General features: G+C 39.8%; 1 protein-coding gene across 1 annotated transcript in view; it reads right to left on the reverse strand.

The window, feature by feature from the left end:
• The window catches only part of LOC131469226 (copine-9-like), a 77,264-nt gene that overhangs the window by 11,562 nt on the left and 39,412 nt on the right, over positions 1-26,290 (reverse strand). Inside the window, exons 7-16 of the mRNA XM_058644181.1 lie at positions 15,066-15,129; positions 14,028-14,131; positions 11,976-12,080; positions 8,812-8,853; positions 8,511-8,586; positions 5,474-5,527; positions 5,166-5,227; positions 4,694-4,740; positions 1,989-2,170; positions 1,004-1,131 (exon numbers count right to left, since the gene is read on the reverse strand). Coding sequence (XP_058500164.1) covers positions 1,004-1,131; positions 1,989-2,170; positions 4,694-4,740; positions 5,166-5,227; positions 5,474-5,527; positions 8,511-8,586; positions 8,812-8,853; positions 11,976-12,080; positions 14,028-14,131; positions 15,066-15,129 — 864 coding nt within the window. The remainder of the gene's footprint in view (positions 1-1,003; positions 1,132-1,988; positions 2,171-4,693; positions 4,741-5,165; positions 5,228-5,473; positions 5,528-8,510; positions 8,587-8,811; positions 8,854-11,975; positions 12,081-14,027; positions 14,132-15,065; positions 15,130-26,290) is intronic.

The raw sequence follows: 26,290 nt of genomic DNA on the forward strand, positions 1-26,290 counted from the left end.
TTGAGAGACATTTAACACAGTCACTCCACCCCATCAGATCTCAGTGTGTGTGTGTGTGTGTGTGTGTGTGTGCCCTTACATGCAGTGGAGCAGGGAGACAGGAGAGAAGAGAAAGGACAGAAAAAGGTGCTACAAACAGACTCTGAACTGGAATAAGACAAAATGTTGCTCCAAATGAAAAGTAGAGGGAACACAGAGTCTGTGTAAATAAATTATGGTGTGAAATTGTAGCACCATCCCTCAATGTTTTAGCCAGAGGAAACATTTTTCAGTTGTGCGCTCCCTCGTGTAAAGTTTTACTGTATTTGCAGGAATATTAAAGTAACATTTTATTATTTGACAGTGGGTAAAGTATTCCACATTGCCATTTTGCCTGTGTCCCCTTTGTATGAAAGATACTGCAACGTAGTTATTCATTTTTATCTGTAAGGTTTGATGACATACATTCAGTTTTCCCACTGTTTATCGTTATCCGTTTGTAATTTCACCTTTTTTTCAATAAAACACACATATGAAACCCCTAAATTCAAAAGCACTGTGTTCTAAAACAGTTGTTCTACACTAATACACACTCTTCACTACTGAGTCACTGCACACGTCCTATCATGTTTATATTATTATTATTTTTTATTTACTTTTATTTACGCCTTTATTCTCACAAAAGATTAACTGAGACAAAGGTCAGTAGGGCACGAAGTCTAGTTTACAAGCGACTTTAAACCAACCCATCTCTTAAATGTGCCATTTTTGTACAATCTTTAATTGTTGGATTAGAAGGCAAAAGATTAGTAGAGAAAAAAAAGTGGTTTGATATGATGTTTTGGACCAGAAAAATATTGGCACTAGACCAAATTTACTTGATGTCCCATTCTTTGGGGGATCTTCAAAATGTACTATAATTTCACACACTAAATGACTTGTTTTAAGGACAAAAAAAGAAAACAAGTTAAACCGTTCTGTTCCCTTCTGCAAGTTCCAAAATTCCATGGACTTTAAAACTTACTTTGCCACTTTATTAATAACAGGTGCAAAGTTAGTGGGACCGTAGAGCTGCACCGTCCTCAGACTCTGGAAATAGGCCTCGAGAACGCCCTCTATTCCTACACAGTTTGGATTGTCACTTTCTCCTCCCTGTAACAGACAGCACAACACATTCATTAAATACAAGCAGCACAACAAACAGGTTCATTACCTGACTTTGACATTGACGAGATTACACTGTTAGGCCCACAATAACACTCAATAGCGACATAACAAAACTTAGAATGTTTCGGCAGTGTGCTAACACACTTTGAGATATTAAATTGAAATCCACTTCAACTGCTTAAATTATCCGACAGTTATTGTGATAATACTAATTACAAACTAATATACATTCATGGCCATATCTTCTCAGCATAAATGGGGGTGCATATTTTTCCTGTTTTTTTCTTCAAATAATTATTTAATATTTGCTTTACTTCACGATATAAATGAGGAAGAAGGTCATAATGTTGTTAGATGGGATGTTCTGGGATTTCATCATCAGCTGTTCTGAGCTACCGAGCTGCAAGAAGCTAATCACAAATGTAGCTTTAGGGAAAACGTTTGGGACCATTTGCTTTATTAACATGAGCCACTTGCCATTTTTGTTCACCTTAAAAAGTAGAGCTGTAATAACCGGTTCCTTTTCAAGATTCGGCTCCTTCTGACTCACTCACTAAACTGATCCGGGTCAGATATGATAGCAACTTTGGTAACACATGCACAGAGTTGGCATCACTTCAGCTCAGCATCCAGCAGTTTGTGACTGGTTCCCCTCATCCCTCAGGAGGATGTGTGGAAGATGCTGGGAGATTCCCGCTGGCAGGAAGATGAGCCAACCTCTCAACTTGTGTGACCAGCTGCTGTCACAGCAACAACTCCTGGTCCACACCACACCCTGCTTAGAGTAAACTGTGGAGGTGTCTCTGTATGTGTATGTGTGTGTGTGTGTGTGTGTGTCTCACCAGTGGGAATGCATGGGAGATTTTGCCATCAGGGGGCAGCTTAGCTCCGAAACCATAGGCGGGAAAGAGCTTGTCGCTGTCGTAGTCCTGGATAATCTCACCCACAGCTTTCAGAGCCATGGCATATGCATTCATCTGGTAAGGACTCATGTAGTGGAGTGAAGTGGGCTGGGATGGGTTTCCTTGGAAGACACACGTGACACGGTGAAATCAATGATTGCACACTTTGGTTTTCACCTGCGAAATACACTGTATCGGCAGTGGAAATTTGGCATGGTAATGATTCATTTCTAAAAAAAATAGCAGTACCACTGATCGAGAAAGAGGGAGACAGAGCGCAGGACTGTGTTACAGGATGTTCAGCTACAATTAAAATACAAACATTGACAACGTTGACAGACTTTGGTCCCCACTTATAAGCCAATAAACCAGTATGTGTGTGTGTGGCAATGTATTAGGAAGGGCAGAGCTCCTCCATCAGACAAAGATTTACATTCACGCTTTAGGCGGGACCAAAGCAGATGAAGGTCACTTCTCTACATGTTTGTTGAGCAGAACTGGTACGTTTATGTTCATATTATGTACAGATGGTGGTGCTTACAGACTTTGGTCCGCACTAAAGAAAGTAGTGGAGGAGCTGAACACACACACACACATACAGGCCGTATGTGTGTGTGTGTGTGTGTTCAGCTCCTCCAGTGGACACAATGTTGCTGAATTTTACATGAATTTTTTATTAACTCAATTATCACAACTTTTTTTTAATTAAATGTGGCAAGTTGGTCAGAAACACATTTTTTGGTGGGTTGACAAACTTTACAGAAAATGCACCAAATATGTAACCGTAAGTAAAAGAGAAGATGTCTAACGCCAGGATGACACCATACACTTTATCTCCTGTTTTCCTGTGGGTGTTCTCCCAAAGTAGCAGAGCATTTCCATTTTAATTGCAGTATACACCGAGGCTATGGGTGTGATGAACAATGTGAGAAATTGTGGCTGCAATATGTGGTAATTGCAGAAGAGAGAAAAAAGACTCATATAAACAGAATTACAACATGTAATTTAAACATGCCTGAGTGTTGTTGTCCTTTTATCCCCTTGGGATTAAACGTGTCTGGACCCTCTTCTGTTATAAAAGTGTCCTTCCTTTAAAGGGTATGAAAGGCACGGGGTGGGGGTTGGGGTGCTGATTTGATTAGCCACAATAGATACCTGCTCCAAACACACCTGCAGCAGCGGTAATGCATTCTCCCAATCCCATTTAACTTCAAACTGTGCCACAAGAATGCCTGCAAAATACATTCACCGTGCCCCGCACACCTTACACACAATGTTGACTGCATTTTTCAACATGTAACAAAAACGAAAAGAGCCTGAATATATTCAGAACAGCCGCCATCATATGCATAAGTGTACCTGTCATAAAAAGGTCATGTTATTTCCAAAACGGAAAGGGGGAATTATGGTTGTGCACGCCACCATCTCTGAGAACCAGGGAAAACAGATTTGAACCGTAGAAAAACTCCCATGAGAAAATCTACACACGCAAATGTGTATTATTTCACAGCTTTATTTCACTGTGGGACAGCCTTTTCCAGCTAGAAACCAAAGATTGTTTTATTTTGTAAACAACTCACTCCTCGCACCAAACTCCATAGAGGAAAGCAGTGATTTAATATCACAGCAAACAGGCATTATTGATCCACTGCTGCCTTTACCACTGAGTTCAAATGTGTTATTTTGTGACTTTGGTGTTTGAAAAAGTCACAAAAACACCTTGTTCAGATTTACTAAAGGGACACAACCTTGCCAAGAGAGGCAGTAGACCAGAACCCCTTTTGCCCCCTGGAGCTAGAAACATTGATTTTCTCTATAGAGTTTGGTGTGGGAGAGTGAGTGGTTTACAAACCTCTGTTTCTAAACAGTAAAGGTTAGAAACAGTGGCACCACTGTTTTATGTGGTGCCAAAAAGTGGCACCACATAAAAATGTAACCCTCAGATTTGTGAAATTAGGAAATTTGTCACAGTTACAATGCAAAAGTAAACAGTTGGGTAATCTTAATGCTTGACTCCAACCTTGGAAACAATACACTACTTCTTACCTCAGTGCTATTGCATTGAATGGGGAAACTAATCATTTACCCAGCCAACATTGATAGCCATGTACTGTGATATATGCTGTACACATACAAGTGATTTGCACAAAAACTCAAGAATAATATTTTATACCAAATTATATTTTGAGTATTTTCAAACCATCTTTTCTACACATTCAAATAACTTCACTCTTTGTAGAATATCTACTGAAGGGTACTGACTGTGGTGTTCTTTCATGTCCATCCTCCACCAATCATGAACAGATATGAGTACAATAATGGACTAAAGTGGCTTAGTGACAGACTAAATTTGTAGTTTTACAATTGAACAAATGAATAAACCCATACAGGCCAATGGTCTTTGTATAGCAAATACTATTTCATCTAACATTTTAAACTGTCAAATTCCCTTTACTGTTGGTTGTGTAAAACATCTGATTCATCACTGGCAGTTACTCTTCAAGATGTGAAGGCCTCGTGTCGAGATTGATTTCTGTTTGTAAGGGTTAGGGCATATTGGTGTTGTGATGCAATGGCTGGGAGCCAGTGTAGAGTTGTAGCGTTATATTATATGCACAAAAGCAACAACAAAGTCAGTGACTTACCGTTAGATGCAGTGAAGTCTATAGCCACTGTGAAATTCAGCTGGGTTCTGTCAAATAAAGTGGGAATCAAAGAGGAAAACAACAAAGAGCATCACACTCACACTCACAGTATAATTCAAACATAATTACTGGTTCCCTGGCTAATTAGTATGGTGGAGCTGCATTCCACTTTTCAGGGTCTAATTAGGTAAGGCAAATAGAAGCAGCTATTAAAAGGGAATGAACTAAATAAATTAGGTATTCAAATGTGAGATTCATCAATCCAAATGTCTCCAAAAACCTGGGTCTTTCACAGCCGACAGGAATTCACCGTGATGCTTGCAAAACAGCTTTTGGTAAGATGCAATCCGGGACGTTTAACTTCACACACACACACACACACAGGCTCACAAACTGAAATATAAACAACCAAAACGGTGGCTATTCATGTTCACTGAGAGGACAGAGGATGGCTGATTATTATTCCACTCACCCTCCTCGGATGAAATCCACAAAGGTGTACTCGGACTCCACTTTGAAGGACAGCAATGTTACCTGGTGCACACACACACACATACGCATGAGAGTGATAAACAAAGAGGGAGGGTAAAAGAGGATGAGTGCCAGGAAGCGAGGAAGACAAAATGACAAACAGGTGCCAGACAGTGAGAGAGTCGGTAAGAGAGAAGAAGATGTAGGAGGTTATGATGCCGACAGTATAAAGGTATAAAGTAGAAAACAACCATGAATATCAATACAGAGGAAGTGACAGGCAGATATGGGAGACGTGGGTGTACTCACAGTTCCAGAATTGATGTATTTCTTCTTTTTGCCTTTCTTTTTGGGATTTAAAACCTGCCAGTGATGAGAAGTTATAGATTGAGAGGGCACTTGTAAAACCACTTCACATCCCAGAATGATGTTTAATCATGAACATGAATAATTCAGCAGATTCATGATAATAGTATCAGTCCATGAATTGGAAGGGATGTTATGTTTAGCTGTGTGTGTGTGTGTGTATAGAAAGAGTATGAAGCTTGAAAATGGACTTAAAGGACCGAATCATCCATGCAACTGTCATAGTCTTTAAAAAAAAAATTTTTATATTGACTGTGATGATTTATTTATTCACAATGCTGCAATGGAAATCAAGTTTGCTTGGAGCAATGGTTTTGATGGCGTATAGCAGATATACCAGTTTAATTATTTTTTCTACACACAAATCATTGAATGTAGACTTTGCGAGAGAATATTTTAGTCTGGCTAGTTTTAATTAAAATAACAGTCATAACCATTCATGGTTAATGCAAGAGTAGAACTCAAATAGTGGTCAATTGGAGAGGAAACACGATAGATGACCTGGACAGGCTATTTTTTCCCTAACGATTTAACACCAAGGCTTAGCTGGACTGTGAGGCCAACAAAGGTCAGAACTGAGAATCAAAACAAGATACATGAAAGCAGGTAACACATAAAGTCAGGAAAGAAAAGACTCAATAGACCGAAAACACAGAAACGGTCAGAAATGCTCGTTACCCGAGTCGAGCACAGCACAGAAGCACCGAGCAAAAAATAATCATGGAAAAACAATAAGTGAAAGAAATGCTCTCAGTGTTTCAATATGTTTACTTCATTTAATATTACATACTTAATATACAAATCTGGACATGGGCGTTGGAAGTTTGCAGAATTTTTGAAGTTTTGGTTCTGATTTTGTGGTAATTTGAGCAAACATTGACCAGCTATACTATACGCTCATGCTACAACAGTTAGCTTGGTAGCATTTGTTTTCTTTGAGGTTGAGGAATTACTTAAGGTTTACTTGTCCTCCAAATGTTTAAACTACTGGTGGTTAATAACAGTTGCTTTGCACAGTTGTCTGCTTTGAGTTAAAGGTCAAGTGTGTCAGAATTAGTGACACCTAATGGAGAGACTGAAGACTATAACAAACCAAGGACTCCTCTGCTCACGAGTAACTTTCCCCCAGGTGTTAGGAACTGCGGTCGCCCACAGAACACACAACAAAATGGATGTTGTGCTTTGTTTGTGAAGTAAACATCCACTTCTGACCACAAACTCTGGCTGGTTAGTTTGTGTGAGCTGCTGTAGATACATGGCAGCACAAGATGGCAAGACCCTTACCTAAAGTACATGTAAAAGGCTAATTTTAACAAAACAAAACTAAATGTAATTGCTTTAAGAATTATACACATATAGTGTACACACATTATGGCTATCAGTTCATAGCCATATAAGGTAAACCTGTGGATGAATCACTCAGGGCCTGTCTACTTGGAAAGTGTAGGTGAATACGCATAGGTTATTCATCGCATTGGCGCTTTATCCACACGGAAACTTTTTTTTATAATGGGTCCCATAGTGGGAAAGTCTTGAAACGCTACCCTTGCATTTTTGTGTATGACAAATAAGCTACTTGGTGGAAACGATGATGTCATAGTCCAACCTCCCTCTTGCGCTGGCATTCGCCGTCCCTATCTTCGACGTCGTCATTGTCATCATCATAATCTGTTGTTTGGAGATTGTTTGACAGTGTTGCCAACTACATTCAATGAAAAGTAACTAAACTCAGCCTGAAAAGACGCTAGATAAAACTAGAACACGTCCTGTCCTCAGAGACTTAGACAAAAACTAACAGTGAAACTGAATGGGAAAATAAGGAAGGAGAAAACAAAAACCTATTTTTATTTGAATGAACAGATCAGCGATTGTCAGACATGGTCAGCTGCACTGCACATCTGCACCTCGTTCTTGTCTCGCCTGCAGTAAATAGAACTAGATGAAGCTCACTCGTGTGGCAGAACTGACCCTTTCTGTCTTAGAAAGTAATTAGGGTTGTGCCAGAAAGTCACTAGATTTGTCACTAGTTGCTTTTTTGAAAAAAAAAAAATTGGTGGGGGTTTGTAAAGTCGCTAAATGTAGCGACAAAGTCACCAAGTTGTTTTATGCTAACTTTTATTTGCTTTCTTTATTTCACTCTCTTTCCCCTGGCTTGGTTCATCCAGCCTCCATTTCTGTGATTACTTGATTACTTCTGTGATGTCTTCTTCTTCTCTTGTGGTGTACTCTAGTGTTACAGCGCCACTTGCAGGCCTGGCATATGTACTACAGCATTTTGAGGCGTTTCAGGGGGTTTCTTGTGGATGAAGAAATTTCCTGAAACGATGCTATGTTTACAGGAAACTTTTACAAAACCACAACGAAAAACATTGTTTATGTTACATCACCTTTCCGTGTGGATACGGCCTTAGTCAGGAAGTACATCAAATAAACAAATGAAGCTGCCCGTTACAGTTCACGTGTGTTAACGCTACATTGTGTTACTTCAGGCTTATTGCACTTCTTTAGATTTGAAATAACACGATAGATTAACGAGAGTGACTTTGTGACTTAAAAACTGTTGTAAATTGCCAATTAACATGATTTTAAACATCCAAAAAAAAACGTGACTGCGATTAACTTCTGCCTTTAACCACGATTAAAAAAATAATTATCATTTGACAGCCCTAGAATATACTTATGGGTAGTACATTCAGCTTACACCTCATTCAGCTGTAGGATGCTGGTGTAACAGGAGAAATGATGACATTTCTACCACTTTCAGAGGCCCTACATTTATCCGTTGTTGTATTACCTCTATTTCAGTCCCTCATTTTAACAAGAAAATGCTGCACAAGCTTTATGAGGGTTGCAGGTATTTACCAGCCTCTGCAAAGCCAGCTGAAGTCAAAATAACAAAATCACCTCAATTACATGTTACAAGGTCTTCATATGACGAAAGTGGTGAGCAACAACAAACCACCCCCATCTCATTTCTCACCTCATAGACATTGAATTGGTTCTGCCCCCGAGACAGCTCTCTGTAGCTGGTGGTGAACTCGCCGATGAAGTCATGGCTGCAGACAACACCCACACAGACAGGCAAGAATAAACACCAGCTTCATAATCTAAGATAAACTGTCATGTCGTTGCCTCTATTCTCATCTATTTCTGTATGCATGTGCCTGTCATTCCCAAGGCTCTGCCTGAACGCTAATGCTTTTTTACCCCCACAATGTAGAAAATGCACATTTTGTTCTAATGGAAGACTCAGGAGATTGTAAGTGGTTTTAACTTTTTACCTTCCATCTCGATCCCAGTCATAGACGTCAATCTTCACAGTCCTGAAATAGACAAATAACATCTCATTTCTGAAGCTCTGCTCTTTGCCACATCGACAACTCTCAGTCAAATGAGAACATGAGGTTCTGCATGGTAATAAAAACTATTTTCACGGCGTCACGATGGGAACACGGAGCAATTACACAGCAGAAAATTACACTGAAGAAAATTATTGGGGTAGGAGTTATTGCTTGTTAGGTGAACTTTGAATTATGAAGTCTGCCCACCCCCCCTAATATCTGTGGGACACAATGACATTGGTTTCCACTGTACAATGGGATTTAGGAAGAGAAAAGAAAAGAAATATGAAGAGAAAAAGAAAGAAAGAAAGAATCAGTGAAGTAATGCATGAGGATGTAGGGCATGGGTGATGTGGCTTCCAAATAATAACTCCTTGTTTTAAGGCTAAGTCCCGAGCTCATGGAAAGTTTTATTTTTAGAGGTTTGCACTTCTCACAGGACAGTGATGATACATTGTATACAAGTATTGTGCTCTGAAAAAAAATAAACTATCTACCATAAAAAACACAGTAATATGGTTATGATCTGTACCTAATCTACAGGTGTTATCTATAATTTTAGACGTTATCGGGTGTACTTCATTGGCATTTTAATGCCTCATAAATACAATGCACAGTATTTAATTCATCATCATCGATGTGATCTTCTCCATCTTTTGCCTTCTCCCTTTAGGGGTCACCACAGCAAATCATTTTGCCTCCATCTTGTCCTCTCCCTTGTGTCCTCTTCTGTTACACCAACTGTCCTCATGTCCTCCTTCACAACAATCCATGAACCTTCTCTGTGGTCTTCCTCTTTTCCTCCTGCCCAGTAGCTCCATCTTTAATATTCTTTGTCCAATATAATCTCAACCTTGAGTCTCTTAATTTATCTCCAAACTGTTTCATCTGAGCTGTCCTTCAAATATGCCCATCTCTAATCCCGTCCATCATGGTCACTCCCTTCTGTCTTTTAATCCGCTGTCTCCAAATCATATAGGTCTCACCCTTTCACTTTTGCACTCACACCACTCCTGTTTATTGCGTTGGATGGTTGACCCCAGGTATTTAACTCATCCACTTTAACGACCTCTACTCCTTGCGTCGTCACCACGCCACCTGTCTTACTGTCCTTCACACACAGGTGTTCTGTCTTGCTCCCACTCCTCTTTTCTCCAGTGCATACCTCCACGTCTCCATGCTCTCTTCCACCCATTCCCTACTCTCACTACAGATTACAGTATCATCGGCAAACAACATAGTCCACACAGTCTCCCGCCTGACCTCATCTGTCAACCTGTCCATCACCATTGCAAACACGAAGGGGCTCAGAGCTTTATGAGCCTTGTGTAATCTCACCTTTACCTTGAACCCATCTGTCACTCCAACTGCACACCTCACCCTCTGCACCACCCTCACATAGTACGTCTCTTGGCACCCAAATATAAGTTTTCTCTAGATCGACAATGACACAGTGTGCATCTCCTTCTGAACGTCTCAAAGCAAACATCATAAATCATTAATATAATGTCTGACTAAATGCCTTGATATCACTACTGCAACGGCTTTTAAAATGAGGAAAATACATCACAGATGTCATATCGTGATATGAGAATATCCAAAATCTGTCCAATGCTATGAGGAAGGGTATCGATCTTCTTATGCAACTCTCTGTAACCATGAATAAGCATATTTCGGAGATGTCTGACTTAAGAACGTTTCCACTGAGGATTCATACTCTGTGTGTCCATGAATCTGCAGATCTGTTACAGTCCATGTGACACTAATGTCCTCATTAGCACATATTATCTGCGGCAGAATGCAAGAATTCCATGTGGAGGTAAGTGAGCACATAGACCACACACACCGACAGCGCATGCTCAATGTTACACAACATTTTCCAGTCCGAGCTGTTGGTGTGCTGTTATTTGGTTGACAACAACAAAAAAGCACTTGCATGCAGTTGTGTGAAGTCTGGTGACACTGTTGGTCACGTTGCTAAGGAACTGTCATAAGGTTTTTTCATTTAAATCACTCGTTAGATTACTATTGTAGTTTTGTCGGTCAAAAAGTGATGTTCAACAAGTTTCTTATATAGAACTGAATCCCCTTCATTGAAGCAAAAACTATCAGTTAAACTGCAGAACCACAAACATGGCAGCCTCTCAGTATCTTTTACTGCAATTCCTTGAGACCTCCCTCCCTGACCTGTCAGGACCTGCTGTGTGTACAAGTCATCATAAGATAAAGTAGCCTCTACACGACAAATAAAAACCCGGAATCTAGAAACTCAGCTAGTTTGCTGAGAAATTGTAATATTATTGATAATGATATTGTTACAATTCAATATATTGATATTGAATTGTAACAATTTACACTAAGCATAACTGGATAAAGTAATAACATTACAGTAATATATTACTCAGTAATGTGTTAATGCACTTGTACCTACACATGTACAACCCAAGGACACACCGATTTGGGGAAACTACTGGCAAGAAATCACCACAACTGGAATGGAATGTGAGATTGATTATGTAATGCATGGAACGCTAGACCGACGCTGACCGAAACCCCCATGTATGCACAAGTGGTAAAGCTTAGAAACTCTGTGGACACAGAACACAGAAAGTAATAAAGTACTTTTTATGTTAAAAAGAGTTTTATTTTAGCTTCTTGCATTCAGATCACTTCATCAAAAAGCATCCTTCAAACAGCCAAAATAGATGACAAGATAAATTGAGATCAGATACACTTTGCATGCAGAACTATTCGTACAACTGCTCAGCACAGTCACACCTGACTTTGAAAGTGTGGTGTTAAAACTGAGTCAGTCTCAATAACACCAGTGCTGGTCCCTGGGACACAATGACCGACTGCTGGCATTATTCTGACCGCCCCAGCAACACGTGATGTCACTCACAACAATAATGCCTATGTCTCATTGGGCCTTTTGAGTTTCTTCTACTTCAACTAATCAAGGAAAGAAAGAAATAATATGTGCTATTCCTGGACATTTCACCACTTATTATCCAGTGCCTAGAAGGAGGTTAATCACCTCAGCATGAGTTATGATTCACTCTCCGTCTGAATACAGAGCAGAGCTGTGTAAAATGCTCTCTGACCTGTCATAGTCTCCATTGCAGAGCGCTCGAACAGGGATGGTGAAGGGCTGCCACACTGGGTTCAGGGTGTTCTTGATCACCTCTGTCTTGTGGCAGATGGTGAACCTGTCGGCACAAATACAAGATGTAAGACTATAAAAGGGACGACATACTCGTATTGCTCAGACTGTACCTTGGTGGATACTTCGACGTTTCCCATCTCCCGCCTCCTGTGCAGCAACTCAACAAAATGCTTTGCAGGCTACTGTGTCTTTTCTTTTTTTAATGTATCTGTTTAAGTATATCTGGGGGACATGACAGCTTTTCAGATGGGCTTTTATTGCTACAATCATTTCCCCACAGCACAATTGTATAAGAATGTAATAAAAGAGTAACTGAGAATGCGAGTTGATTTGTATAAGAAACAAGTGAATTGAGAACTATGTGGGACAACTGTTATTATTTGGGATGACATACAACATGTAGCTTTGACTTTCAAAGTGCTCATTAAACGCGTCTTTAGGTCTTTATTTTTCCAGTACAATGTTCTTGATTTTCAAGAGTCCTATTTTACAGCCATGTATTTTTATTGCATCTACAAATGGCTCAGTGCTCTTAACAGCATACCCTTTCAATAATAGTGGCATTATGTCGGTTAAATTACACCTGCCTACCTTAAGCATAATTATTTTTTGCATATCATTTAGTTCATAGCATGAACTAAAATAGCTGTTGTGTAACATTTCATTAATATGGAACTAGAACATGTAGATAATTGCAATTAAAGGTTGTGTTTGGTCCTTTTTTACAGTATGTTTGTTAGTAATAGAAGGCGTTTCAGATGATAAATGCAAAAAGTGTACATCTAGAAATGAGAAAGGCTCTTTTGGTTAGATTGTCCTTGGTGTCATGCTGGACCCACACATATGCAATGAAGGTGTCAAACTTCTCATTCAAGGTGAATGGAGCAGTGTTCTGCGTTGCTGAACTGCATTATGGGACCATTTTAGGGATGTATGATATCATCAACACAATATCAGTATAGGCCGACACTGGCTTTGGAATGTATTATCGGATGTCAGCAAACATGTGAAGATGCCCCAAATATGACTAACGACTAAACCAGTAGGTTGAGTAGGCTGCTACCTTCTTGACTTCTAGGCTTGCACCCTCTCCAGCTCCAATTTATTTTGCACAATGAGGAAAAGTAAATTACGTAAATTACATCTGCAACTTGGTGGAAAAATCTATACATATTGTTTTTAGTTATTGGCCCAAGTAGTCCCGATAAGCAAAAAGTCCAATATCGTACATCCCTGGTCCATTGCTGCAAACATTTCTAGCAAAGGTGCTAGCCAATCAAATCATGATTATCACTTGACTTAAATACTACACAGCCCAAATGGAGACTCCCCCTTAACTGTTTTTTTGTGGTTGGACAAAGTGTAGCAACATTAGCAACTCTTGCTACGTAGTTATCCATCACAGAGACTGCTCTGCTAACCTCCAATAGCTACCCAAAGAGAAAGGTATGTGTGACTCCAGTATCAGGCTTCGGTACTCAACTGTTTATCTGTTAATATCCAAAGAATGTATTTATTCGTTTTCATTCCATACCATAAACACCTTACATTATAATCTCAAGGGTTAAGAGCACAGCACTCACCATGACCAACTTCCTAGCAAGAGTCGCTAATGTTGCTAAGGCGGTGGCACTGCACTACAAAAACAACTGCAATGTGGAAAATGGAATGGAAAATGTCCAAGACCTCCATTTAGACAATTTGGTGTCAGAGCATAAATGCATAAATGTATTTAATTGGCTAACACCTGTGCTGGAATATTTGCATAACATGATTTGCTTGACAGACCGTCGTCTTGCAGCTGGAAATATTTGAGCAGAGTGGAGCAATACTTTCAAAATACACTTCAGCAAAGCATGAATTCACCCCATTCAAGGTGAATATGAGCAGTATATCAGTTGATGTATGTCAACAGTGAAACAGTGGCTGGATTAATGATGAATCTGCAGGTGAATGTATTTACTGTACATGTAAGAATGTCCAAACTCACGTTCCGTCCTCATTGCTGCGGTAAAAAACCAGGAAGGGGTCTGACTTGCCAAAAAAGTCCTTCTTATCCAACTTGTTGGCACACAACTGCATAGTGGCAATATCCTAAGAGAAAGACAATTACTTAAGTTGATCATAAATATAATTATTCTGATGCAATTTCATTTCGGAGCCAGCAACTTGTTTTTCTTCAGAAACACATTTCTTGGAGACAAAGACACAGGGGTTTTGGGGAAACTCTGCTGCAAGACTTTTTGACTCCCTGTGAATAGAGAGGAACCGGCAGGGGGAAAACTCAGTGATGTAAATATTGGATCCTGAGCACTGGCAGTCGCAACGGCTTTACAACAAATTTGTAGCTTAAGGTGATTTTGATTCCGGGTTTCATTTAAATTGTACTTTATTACTGGGAGGTAGTGGATTGTGTGTGATGTAGTCAAAGAGATTTACTTTATGCATATTTATGAAAAGATACAGCAGTTAATGAGGTTTTTTTCTTCTTAGCAGCAGAAAAACGAAAGTAAACACAAGCGAAGATAAACCCGGTCACATAATTGCCTCTGCAGTGCACATGCCCATACACACACACACGTGCACACAGGGGATATTCTGTCAGTATCTGACTGCCTAGTTGGGATTAATATATCATTGTGACAGGGGAATGGAAAAAATTGGAGGAGAAAAATCACTTAGTTCATAGCAGGAAACTATCTTGACAGTTAATTTTAAACAAATTCAGAGAAGTGTAGAGAGGTCTGGGCAACGCACCATCAGTGCTTATCAATGCTGAACACTGGGAAAAAAGAACATGAGGATGGTGTCCCGATAAAGTTATTTACACTTGCACATTTGTTACATATTTAGCTTTGAAAGATTGGTTCATTCATATGTTTTCGGTGCATTTGTGTGTGTGCATGCTTGCATGCAGCATAGGCATGTATACGTGCTGGGGGAGAGGATTTCAAATTATTGCATCAGGATAGAAATTCCCAACAAAATGATGATGTTCCTGTGTGTGTGTGTATAAGTGTGTACTGACCCTGCAGTTACTTAGCTCCTCTGCGGCAAAGATAATGACTCCACACTTTTTTCCTGGAATCCCACTGAGAGCGCAAGAAGCGAGAGTGACAGGCAGAAAGAAAGAGGGAGAAAGAAGTTAATTGTAGCATGACATAAATTATACAATTGCAAAGCAAATGTCATTCATAGCTGTGAGCTGTTTTTTGTGATAGACGACTGCGCAGCATGCAGATTGTCATATTTAGAATGTAAAACTCACATTCTAGGATGCACAATATTAATAAAACCAGAAGACACACCTGTCTGAGTGTACATGAACTTCCAAGCCCATTTTTAAATGCTATAGCTGTGTCTCAATTTAGGGGCCACCTCCTTTTGAAGGCTAAACTGTGTCACAGCACAGCAACAACTCAGCTGTCCCATTTCAAAGGCTCCTCCAAATGCGGTAAGTAAATGTTGCCATCTGTCCCTGAGGAACAACTGGCCCAACCAATCCCTGGATTCAGTGCCAGAAAAACAACAAAATGACCAAAGAACATAAAACCACAATCTTATTTCAGTGTGGCCTCAGTGGTTGAAATTGTGACCAAGAAGCCAAGAGGAGTAGACAAAATGCAATATTTGGAACATGTTTTCATTGTGTTTATGATGGCAGCTTCAAGCAAATTTGATACCATGTCAAGCTTTTTATGAGGTCATTTCTCTGGGTATAAAAACTGGCAGATAGTACTTCAAAACAATCTTATTTGGCAACAAAAGAGATCCAGTAGAACAACTGAAGGTTAAGTGAAGGCCACATGAGTAGCATGGAGGCACACATGCTTGTTCAGATTTATGCTGCCAATCCTGGATAACAAACCAAAAGTTGAGATGGAAAGTGTACAGCGACTCAGTCATGTCAGTGATTTACAAACTAAACCCAAGGTCAGATATCAATGACACCAGTCAGGCTGTAGTTTTAAAATGTGCATTGAGCTAAAAACAAACAACAGCATTTACATTGTAATGGCTTTGAAACAATTAATCCAAGTCTGAGTCAGATGTTTTCAACCACCTCTCTGATTTCCTCTTACATTAAATTTGACAAAAACCCCTGTAATAAATGCAATAAAACGTGTAGGAGGAAGTGTGGACATGACAGTGTCAATAACTGGCAGGAAACGAGGATGAGTCTGTATGATAACTTCAAATAGTAGGGTGTAAACCCAGAGGTGACTCTGTAGGCAGACATTAGTAACTTGAATTTGATTATGGCCAGCATGGAAGTTGAAGAGAGGTGGAGTGACATGTGACCTTTTCAGTCTGACTGAAGACAATCTGCATCCTGGACCATCTGTAAAAGGCTCACTATGGATGAAGGAAATTATGCCAGAAGGGCATGGCACTAGTCGAGGTGACATAACCATCATCTGTACCAGTGTAGAGGAAAACGACCAGAGGAAAGACGCAACATGCTCGGAAGAGGATATTAAAATTGAGACCTGGGTTTTGTACAACCTTAGTCGTTATGAGGGAAGAAGGCCATTCTGATGTTGATGTCTTGCTGGAAGGGTAGACTGACTTAGAGAGACTTTGAGAGGTTTAGTTAAAAGTAATATTTCTTCATCCGTGTGGGTATCTGAGAGAGAAACTGAAATCTACACTGAGTCTATGGGGTAATGGTAAAATGATAGAACAAGCCATGCAACAAGATAATTGTATAACAGAGTTTATGTGGTATATTATTAAATGTGCCATATTGTAATGTCCCTGTTGTATGTCTGTGTAAAGCATGGCTCTCTGGCACCCTCTAGATAGCGTGTAAATGCCACAGCACAGTGTACAAATATTGTGTATTAATGTCTGTATGACAACATTATGAGTGTATGTAAACTGTAAGCTAAAGAACTGTAAACCATAGGTGTTATATAAGCTGAAGAGTTAACATTTCCGTTTATCATGAAACTAAGTACATATTCTGTTCCTGCCCAGACACTAAAATAGAATGTCCTCTCCTGCTAAATACACAATGCAGTTAGGAAACATTGAACCAGCCAGCCACAACCAAGTATCACTGTGCATGGTTACAATTGGTCCCAACGAAAAGGTGCATATTACAAGGAGAAGGGACCCCAGCACAGAGCTATGGGGCACCCCAATGACGAGGGATTGCCATGATACATTTAAGGAGTGAGAGAGGATTCAAACCAAGATTGCACTTTTCCCAACCTGCACATACTGGGTGAGAACATGGATAAGCAGAATATGGTGGTTCATTGCAGTAAAGGTTGCTGGGTTGGTAAGACTCATGATGAGATTACATACAAAGTCAGTGCAAAGATGTGAGTCGATAATGAGAATTTCATAAATCCCAGAGACAAATATCCCATAAAGACACAAAAGCCATATCGTTCATGTCAGTCGCTTGTGTTGAAATATTGAAATAATGTGAGTGAAAAATGTGTATGACACGGATGGAGAAAAATACCTTTCTTTTACCAGGAAAGTCCCATTGAGATGAAAAAACCTCTTTTTCAAGGGAGTCCTGGCCAAGAGGCAATTCTTCCAATGTCCAGATGAGAAAGGAGGACAGTTGCTGTATATGTGCACATCCTGAGTGATAGATACCAGGTGGAAAGTTGGATTACCTAACTTGATTGAAGCTGTAGGTCATTCTGTTGTTAGTTTGATGTTGACTGATTGTTGGCTCTACCATTAGCCCCAGGAAAGTAGTGTTGTGCACAAATGAGTCGGTGATGCAAATCATGAAATACAAAAACACATTCACTGGGAATGAACTATTAGGATTTCTGTCACAGTTAACAGACTCACTTTAGTGGAACAACTGCTCCAAAAGCATGACTGATTTGAATTGACGACCTGTTTACAAAACAGAGAGGAGCCCTCATAAAAATCAGAATCTTTTTCAATCCATATTTATTAAGTAGAAGTTTCCTTTGCCCTTGTCTTTCTTGACATATTCCAACATTTCTTGGCTCATTACAACCACCTACTGTCAATCTGTGAAAGCATTCCTTATTGACAGAAGACACTTTGACATGTTTTGCCAGAGGAAAATAATAATGCATGGTTTCCAAGGAGGTGTTTCAGTTTCAGGGTCCTGACATGGTGCAAGGCGTGCAAGTAGCATGGCTCCCGTACAAAGTGAGCACAGACATTAAGGCTACGTTTACATGATGACGGTATGAACAGAAGACGCAAAAGTGGCGTCGTGTCTTCACTTTTTATTCCGCGTTTAGACGAGCGTTTTTGGGAGGAATTCTGCGTGCATACAGTGACGCAAAAGTCTGTGGAATTCGATTGGGTATGCATGCCAGGCGGCTAGGTGGCGCTGTGATACAATATCACACAACACCGCCATTTCAGATTTTCCGATTTTTGCAATTTTAAGCCCCAAAAATGCGGTCACCGTCTAAACGAAAGGCACTTCCGATAAAATATTTGTCGTTTTATCCACAAGCGTCCTCGTGTGAACGGGGACTAAATGTATTGTAGTTTGTAGGGGGTTTGTGGGGAGAGTTTCCCAGCATGCTTTGTTTGACGCTGCATTTGTGTTTCATTAATTGCAGTTTGAAGATTTATTAATCTATGTTCAATATTAAGTTATTCATTCGTCAAATTAACCCTTGTGAAAATATACCATGTTATTCAGACACTTAATGTTAATGTACTGTGTTTCCAGGTAAATATATAGGAGCTTAGCACACCAAGTTGGTGGTGCTAATTTTTTACTTGAGAACAGTTCAACTATTACAGATGGACATTCATCGCGACATGAACCAGTGAAGTCACAACATTTTGATTGTCATTATCAAACTGTCACCCATCACCCAGACACTTAACGTATGTGGGACAGAGCTATTGTTAATATCATTATTGGGTCACATTTGTGACAATTTCAAATGTAAGAACTATTGCATTTCACCTTTAGAAGGAATATCAGTCAGGTAGCAGCTTATAAAGCCTCTATAGCGCCATTGGATGTGGACTTCATTAGATGAAGGAATATGTTTGAACCAGTTTAAAAATAGCAGATATCAACATTTAATATTATGTGACTATGAGTTTTGGTAAATAAAAAAAAACAAAAACTGTGGTTGACTAAAGCAGAGACAATGATTGTTGTGACAGAAGCAAACATAACAGCCTCCAATACAAAAGGGACAAGACAAGAGTCCTGCTTCATTATACTTTCTTGAATTACAAGACGTCTAAAAGAACTGAAGGGGGTGAGCAAAATTAGAGAGGAAAGGAGAGGAGAGGAGAAGAGAGGAGAGGAGGAAATTATACATTAAATTGAAACTATTGAAAGAAAGACGGCTGTGCTGCATGTACAAGTCCCTTTGATGGAGAAGTCACGATTGTCTATTATAGTTATATAATAATTGAATGCACCTTCTCATCAGATGGGAGGAGCTCAGAATTTAAAATGGTAGTATTCAACATAATAAGAACCAGTATTTCTTAAGTGATGGTTCCCAAAGTAGGTTCCTCAGCTGCTTGGGGGTTCACAAGAAAAAGCAACCAATTAAAGATTGATGAATCACAGGTGAAGAATTATTCAGACTTCATGACCAATAGTTTTAATGGCTTTCATTGGTTTCATTAATCTAGAACTCATCTGTGGCATGTTGGCAAAAGTTTGGATACTTTCAACTTTTAAATCTAGATACTTCATTAACTTGTCAGAATTGAATTGACTCATTTGGTTTTGTAAAACAGGTCGAGTCCCACCTCTTCAAACCTTTTGGTAACAGTCCATGAATGTGTGCTCCCCGGTAACAGCTGTCTAAAAATTTTAATGGAGCCAAGTGATGCCCATAAAGTAGAAAATAGGCTATAAGTAGATATTAAAGTACCTCAAGCTTGAAATTTCAACGTTGTGAAATGTCATTAAGAAATTGCCATTAATGGAAAATGTTGGTCAAAAAAAGATCTAGTAGACTGAGACTAAATGTAGCCAGGTGTGACTGCAGAGAAGCTACAGGAAAGTCTAGAGTGATGGCAAACATGTGTACAAGCTGGGCTTTTCAGCAATAAAGCCCTGTGGACAAGGACAAGGATCTACAAAAGCTGGCAACAGCAGACTATGCTTAAACAAAGTCCAATAACACAGACTACAGTTCACTCACGTATGAATGAAATTCCTTTAGAAGACAAGGTTGTTCACAGGAAGACAGAATTGATTTACTGATTGCTGACTCACCATGGCGCTCCGAACTTTTAAATGACAATTATTGTTAGTTTTATAAAAAAGTAATTGACCACAATTGAAAATCATGTCTATTCCCCCCCCCCACACACACACTTTTATTTACATGTATTTACATGGTAATTAAATCCACTTTATCCGGAGTATAACCTATAAGCTGATTCATTTATTTATCCTTTATAAAGGAAGGTCCCACTGAGAAACCAGATCGTTTCTTCCACTGAGTCCTGGTCAAGATAGCGGCACACATAATACAAATAGTTACAGAGACAAAACAATTTCAGACATAAAACTTACAACAGGATATATAATCTAAAAATGACCTACATTGAACAATTTCTCATTGTAACCTGGATGAGGCCACTCATTAGAACATAATTGTGAACAAGGTTTTTATTTTATTTTCATTATAATCTCATGCTTTATGACCCACAAATAATTCACTTCGCCTTGTCATTGGTTTTATTCAGTGAGCACAGTGTCTGAATGATGTTAGGAAACCAAGAAAAAAAGAAAACTGCAGAATGCATGAGTATAAAAGTTAGAGTAAATGGGTCCTACTCTTCATTTTTTATTATGAGTAATTATTTTCTTTCATAGCTGCCCTCTATGCACTTTCCCTCTTATTTTCTCACATTTCCATTTGCCGCCTTGTGTTGCAGTGATGTCCACCGTTTGTTCACAGCCTTCCTGAGGCTCAGCCATGCAGGCAGCAGAGCTGCTGAACACTGACCCTAAATATTTTATCTGTGTCCAGGTTCAATGTCACGATGAAGAATAATAGGCCCGTAACTTCACCACTGACAAAGATTTATTTAGCCTTGCTATCAAAGACGAGGAGAAAAGAGCAGGAGAGTAAACCGACGAGGAGAGTAACGTGAAAACAGAGTGACCGAGTAAGAAACATTGATTTACGCGCACAGAGACAAGCGATAGAGAGGGAAGAAAGAATGATGAAAATGACTTAAAATCTGATGAGAGTGAGCGTTAGCCGCTTTATTCATCCCCAGCTGTCCATGACGTAGTTGGAAAGAAATCGATGGATTCTCTTTGCTCATGCTGCCTGCCAGAAGCAGCAGGCAACAACAGGGAGGGAATTATTTATGAATCTATCTACACAGTGTTGCCAACTGCACAGCCACCAGCAAGCCCACTGGAAACATTCTGGACTCTGGAGTATCTGTCCAAGCCTCGACCGCTCAGACTACAGAATGTTAACAACGCACTGTTCCTCCCTCTAGAGAGCTCTGTAATTATGACGTCCGTGTTGTGTTCATGTCGCTCCAAGCCGGATTTGTAAAACGGTAAAAATCCAAGTGCATTTTTTTTTTCTCGCTTAAATCCTCGCACAAAACCTCTGCGACATACAGTAACAACAAAGTGGGGCAGCTGTGAGCTATTTCATGAGCTGCCAACAGATATTACCGCAGTAACATGAAGTATAGTCTCATGACACACTGCTGGTGAACCTTAAGGTCAGAGCTGTCATTTTAAAAGTTCAGAGCGTGCCATGCTCGGGTATGTTGGCCTCCTTTTCTTCTTCTTCTACTTCTTCTTCTGGGAACATATTATGTCTCTCATGCCAGGTTCTGTGATTCGGAAGCTGTGTCTCAACTCAGGGGCTGCTTATTGCATCACAGTGGACTGCAGACTAGACAATCTACTTAGACTACTTAGAAGGTGCCTCCACATTTGTACTTCCATCCCAAAGCAACCACAGATTCAATGGATAGTGGCCTCTGTGACTCAAGTCTCTTGCAGTCATCATACAAACAAGTTTTCCTTTGTATATAATTATATACAAACCAATACAAAGTAGTAGGTAGTAGATTCAGTTTCTACCATAAACTCCTAAATCAGGGGTGGCCCATGTGGCCCTCCAATCGATTTCATGTGGCCCACCAAACAATATCAAGTTATAACGAGTCATTTCTATATGTTTTTATTTTTAAATGAATAGATTAATTTTGCATCATAAATGTTTTTTTTTTATTGTTGCATAGTAAAACAACCACTTATATTTTGAAATGATCCAATCCAACTTTATTTGTAAAGCACTTGAAAACAAACACAGTGGACCAAAGTGCTGTACAGAATAATGGATAAAAGACAGAAGAAGTAAAAGACAGAAAAGCTCACACAAGGCAATAGTGTACATATTAAAAAAAGGAATTAATACGGCATATTGATGATATGAGCTCATAACGTCCACTGCAACTGTTGCTTTTCGCAAAAAAGTTGGGCTTTTTTTTTTACTTGACTGGCCCTGACTGACCAGACGAGACCGTCAGTGGCCCACAGGTCATTTGAGCTTGAGACCCCTGCCCTAAATAATAACCACTGGGCCTTTAAATGGCTTGTGAGTTTAAATATGTATTGGTTTATCAGTGAGGGAGAGATGCACACCATCCGAGAACAACAACTCTGACTTTGAAAAAGTACAAATGGGACATTCAAGCTGATGATGAATGTGTAGAAACACACCAACCAAGATAGTCAGCTCACCTTGAGGCCATTTTCTCTGTCATTTTAATGACTATTTACTCCTCAGTTTTCAGTTTATACCCCGACTGCTCCACTCACTTCTTATGCGTCTCTCTGAAACGCCCTCTTTCTCTGGGCTCATTCCCAAATCGGCTATTCTGTCTGTTATCTCTTTGCCAGGGCCACACTTATATGAATTACATCATATTGTTTTGAAATGTGTCACAATGCTTCATGCTCCACCACAACCATAACCTTGTTTCTTCAGTGTAGCTCCCTCACAAACTCTCCTGCAAGACTTTCCTCATAAAACTAATCCAGCATTGGAAACACCCGTGCCATCTCATCGTCGACAGTGTGACCCCAAATGGTGGCCCACAAGAGCAAAATGTGCCAAACCATTTGTCCTCCAGCTTTCAAAAAGGTTCCAGTCCATTTCATACCATGTGGATTTGTAGCTTTACACCACAATGATGATATCTTGGCACTGCATCCCATTATAGTCATGGGTTCAGCGGATGATATGACTGCCTGAGCAAATGAACCACACACAGAGGCGATCACAGATGGTGTTGAAGAGAAATGAACGTTTTAGTTTGTTAAGTATGAGCTTGGGGTTGGAAGGTTTTTGATTATCATTCAAAACTTGCCCTTTGTAAAATCTCTTCAAAGTTGCCATGCCTTCATCTGAGGAAATGAGCTGTAGATTGTGACTAATCTTACTCGTTGCAAAGGATAATGCATTACTACACTAAATGACATCTGTTTCCGACTTCAAGCCTCAGAAACTTCTCCATTCTTGCCTCAAACGTGAATATAAATATTTATTTATTTGAGATGTGATGTTTTTTTATGCAGCTTTTTTAGCCTTTCCTACTGCACCATCATGCAAGACGTAATAATGGCTAGCACCTTTGCCTCACATCAAGAATATCACAGGCCCTTGGTCAAACCAGGATTTGACCAAGATTCTCCCCGTGTGAGTGGGGGTTTTCTCCGGGTAATCAGGCTTCCTTCCACAGTCCAAAAACATGCAGAGGTTAATAGAGTGAGTGAGTCATTTAGGAGAACACGGAAAAACAACCACTACCCAAAAGATTAACATTAAAAATAAACTGAATTACACACGGTACAGGAAGAATAAAAGATAAAGACAGAAAGATAAATTCTGAATGAAATGGCCAAATGTGCGACGTAATCAACATTTTAATTTGCCCGTTTCAACAAGTGGTGTTGCTGGCAGGATAGCTATGTGTTGTCAAAATGTGTGGCTCTAACAGAACAACACTGTCACATTGTTTGCCAAGAAGCTCAATGCTGGCAAGCACGAAACAAGCTCAAAGCTAATTTCAGCTGGCTTCGCAAACACACATTTGTTTCATGTGCAAAAGTAACAAGTAAGTGTTGCCAGTTGGAAGATGCACTGTAGTGATTCATCTGCTGTGAGGCAGATTTTTTATTCAATGGGAAATTGAACCTGATTACAGCACAGAATAGTTTCCCTGAATTCCACCATATTTTATTGATACATTTACATTCTGATAGAATTACTGATCCATGAAGACTGAGCTCAAAAAAGAGCTGGGGAGGTTTCATTATTGAAAGGTTTTAGAAATGGCCTTGTTTCCACCAAGTGATACAACCATGGGGTGAGGGCCTGATATGTAAATGACGTAGCTTAGCTCACACTATTTACGCAGCTATATAGGCTACAAAACATAAGCAGCACAGTGTCCACGAAGGCGACAGGAAACAAAGAGCAACAATGGGCATCCAGCATTCTGTGTTTTCTTCTTGGCATGTGGCTGTTTATCACAAGAAAAGGACAAGTTATGTTTGAGCAAAGGCTGCAGGTTGTATGTCGCATAAAAACGGTCGTTCTCTGTCGACAATACAATGTACTGCGGTGGTCCAGCTCGCTTGGTACCGCTCCAGAAAGGTGCCAAACATTGGGACAGAACAGATCAATTATTTTGGTACCCTTCCCAAAATAGGACGATGGAAAAGCAAATAACTGTGCGATGCACCAAACTGAACCAAACTGTAACACTTGGAGGAAACAGGGCTTAACTGTACTACAGTATATTTGCAGCAGAGGGAACAGTCACATATTTGGTTTTTGGCCAAATTGTGTGAAGTTGTTCCAACATAAGATGCACAGAAGCAGCCAAGTCAATTTGTCCTTGTGCCTGTCTTTGGAGAGAAGACCACACAAGACCTGAGCTGCCATACCAGATGGCACAGTGATGAATACCTTTCTGTGTGGCACAGACCAAATGGACAGAGTAAAATGAAGGGGAGCAAGAGAGGAGAGATCTTTTATGTGTTTTATGAATGAGTTTTAAACTTTAGCTTGAAACCCATCAAAAGGCAGAGGCAGAGGTGTTGAGTGTTGGTATCAAAGGTATAACTTTGCCACAAACAGAACACCACAACACTTATCAACGCTTTCTTCCAAACTATGCTATTTTCATCTACTCAACTTACTTTCAATACTGTCCACACTGGTAGTTAATTTTTCAGTTTTATTCTAGGACTGTATCCCAAAGATTACATATATGACTGCATAATGATAGACCAGTCTCCTATATGCAATTCCCTTATTGTAGAAAAAGACTAATAAACCAACTGTTGCATTCTGGTTGGAAGAAATGCTTTGGAGAGGGTGACTTTCAAATGAAGCAGAAAGCAATACTTCAATCCATTTTCTACCACTATTCTCCACATAAATGTCGCGGGGGGCTGCTGTGCCAATCTCAGCAGACATAGGGCGATAGGCGGGGTACACCCTAGACAGTTCGCCAGTCCATCACAGAGACAACCATTCACTCTCACACCTACGGTCAATTTAGAGTGTCCAATTTACCTAATCCCCATATTGCATGTTTTTGGATTGTGGGAGGAAGCCAGAGAACCCAGAGTAAAACCCACGCACACACAGGGAGAACATGCAAACTCCATTAAGAAAGGCCCCGGGGCTCAAATACGGGTCTTCTTGCAAAGGCAAGAGTGCTAATCACTACACCGCCGTGTGGCCTAGAAAGCAAGACTTGTTTGAGAAAATATCGGGAGCATCCATTTGAGAAATGTATAGATTTACAGTATGTGACAAGGAGGAGACAAGGTTTGTGTTTTAATTTCATCATTGTTAGCTATCATAAGCAAATTTAGCACTGGCAGGATCCAAGTTCCTTGTATAGTGTGAATGTGCAATGACAATAAAGATATGCTATTCTATGTGACATGTATGTGTTTTGGCTGAAAGTGTGCATATTTAATTTGATTAATCTTTGCACACAAGAGGATTCTTAAATGTTTCAAAACTAATATATTGTTAAAAAAAGTGTTTCTGCTTTGATGCCATTTATATCTATGCCGCTTTGTTCACTACTGTGCTCACTGGCAGTGCTGTTTTTATATTTTTGTGAAGGATTAATGTGATTTTGCCTGTAGTAGTTTTGGGGCCAAGTGTCAAGTGTTAAGGCATGTACTCAGAACAGTTTTAGAATAGTTTTCACAATCTTTGCATTACTTTTTTAGCACATCCA

This window comes from Solea solea, chromosome 11 (assembly GCF_958295425.1).
Source record: "Solea solea chromosome 11, fSolSol10.1, whole genome shotgun sequence".
NCBI classification, from domain to species: Eukaryota; Metazoa; Chordata; class Actinopteri; order Pleuronectiformes; family Soleidae; genus Solea; species Solea solea.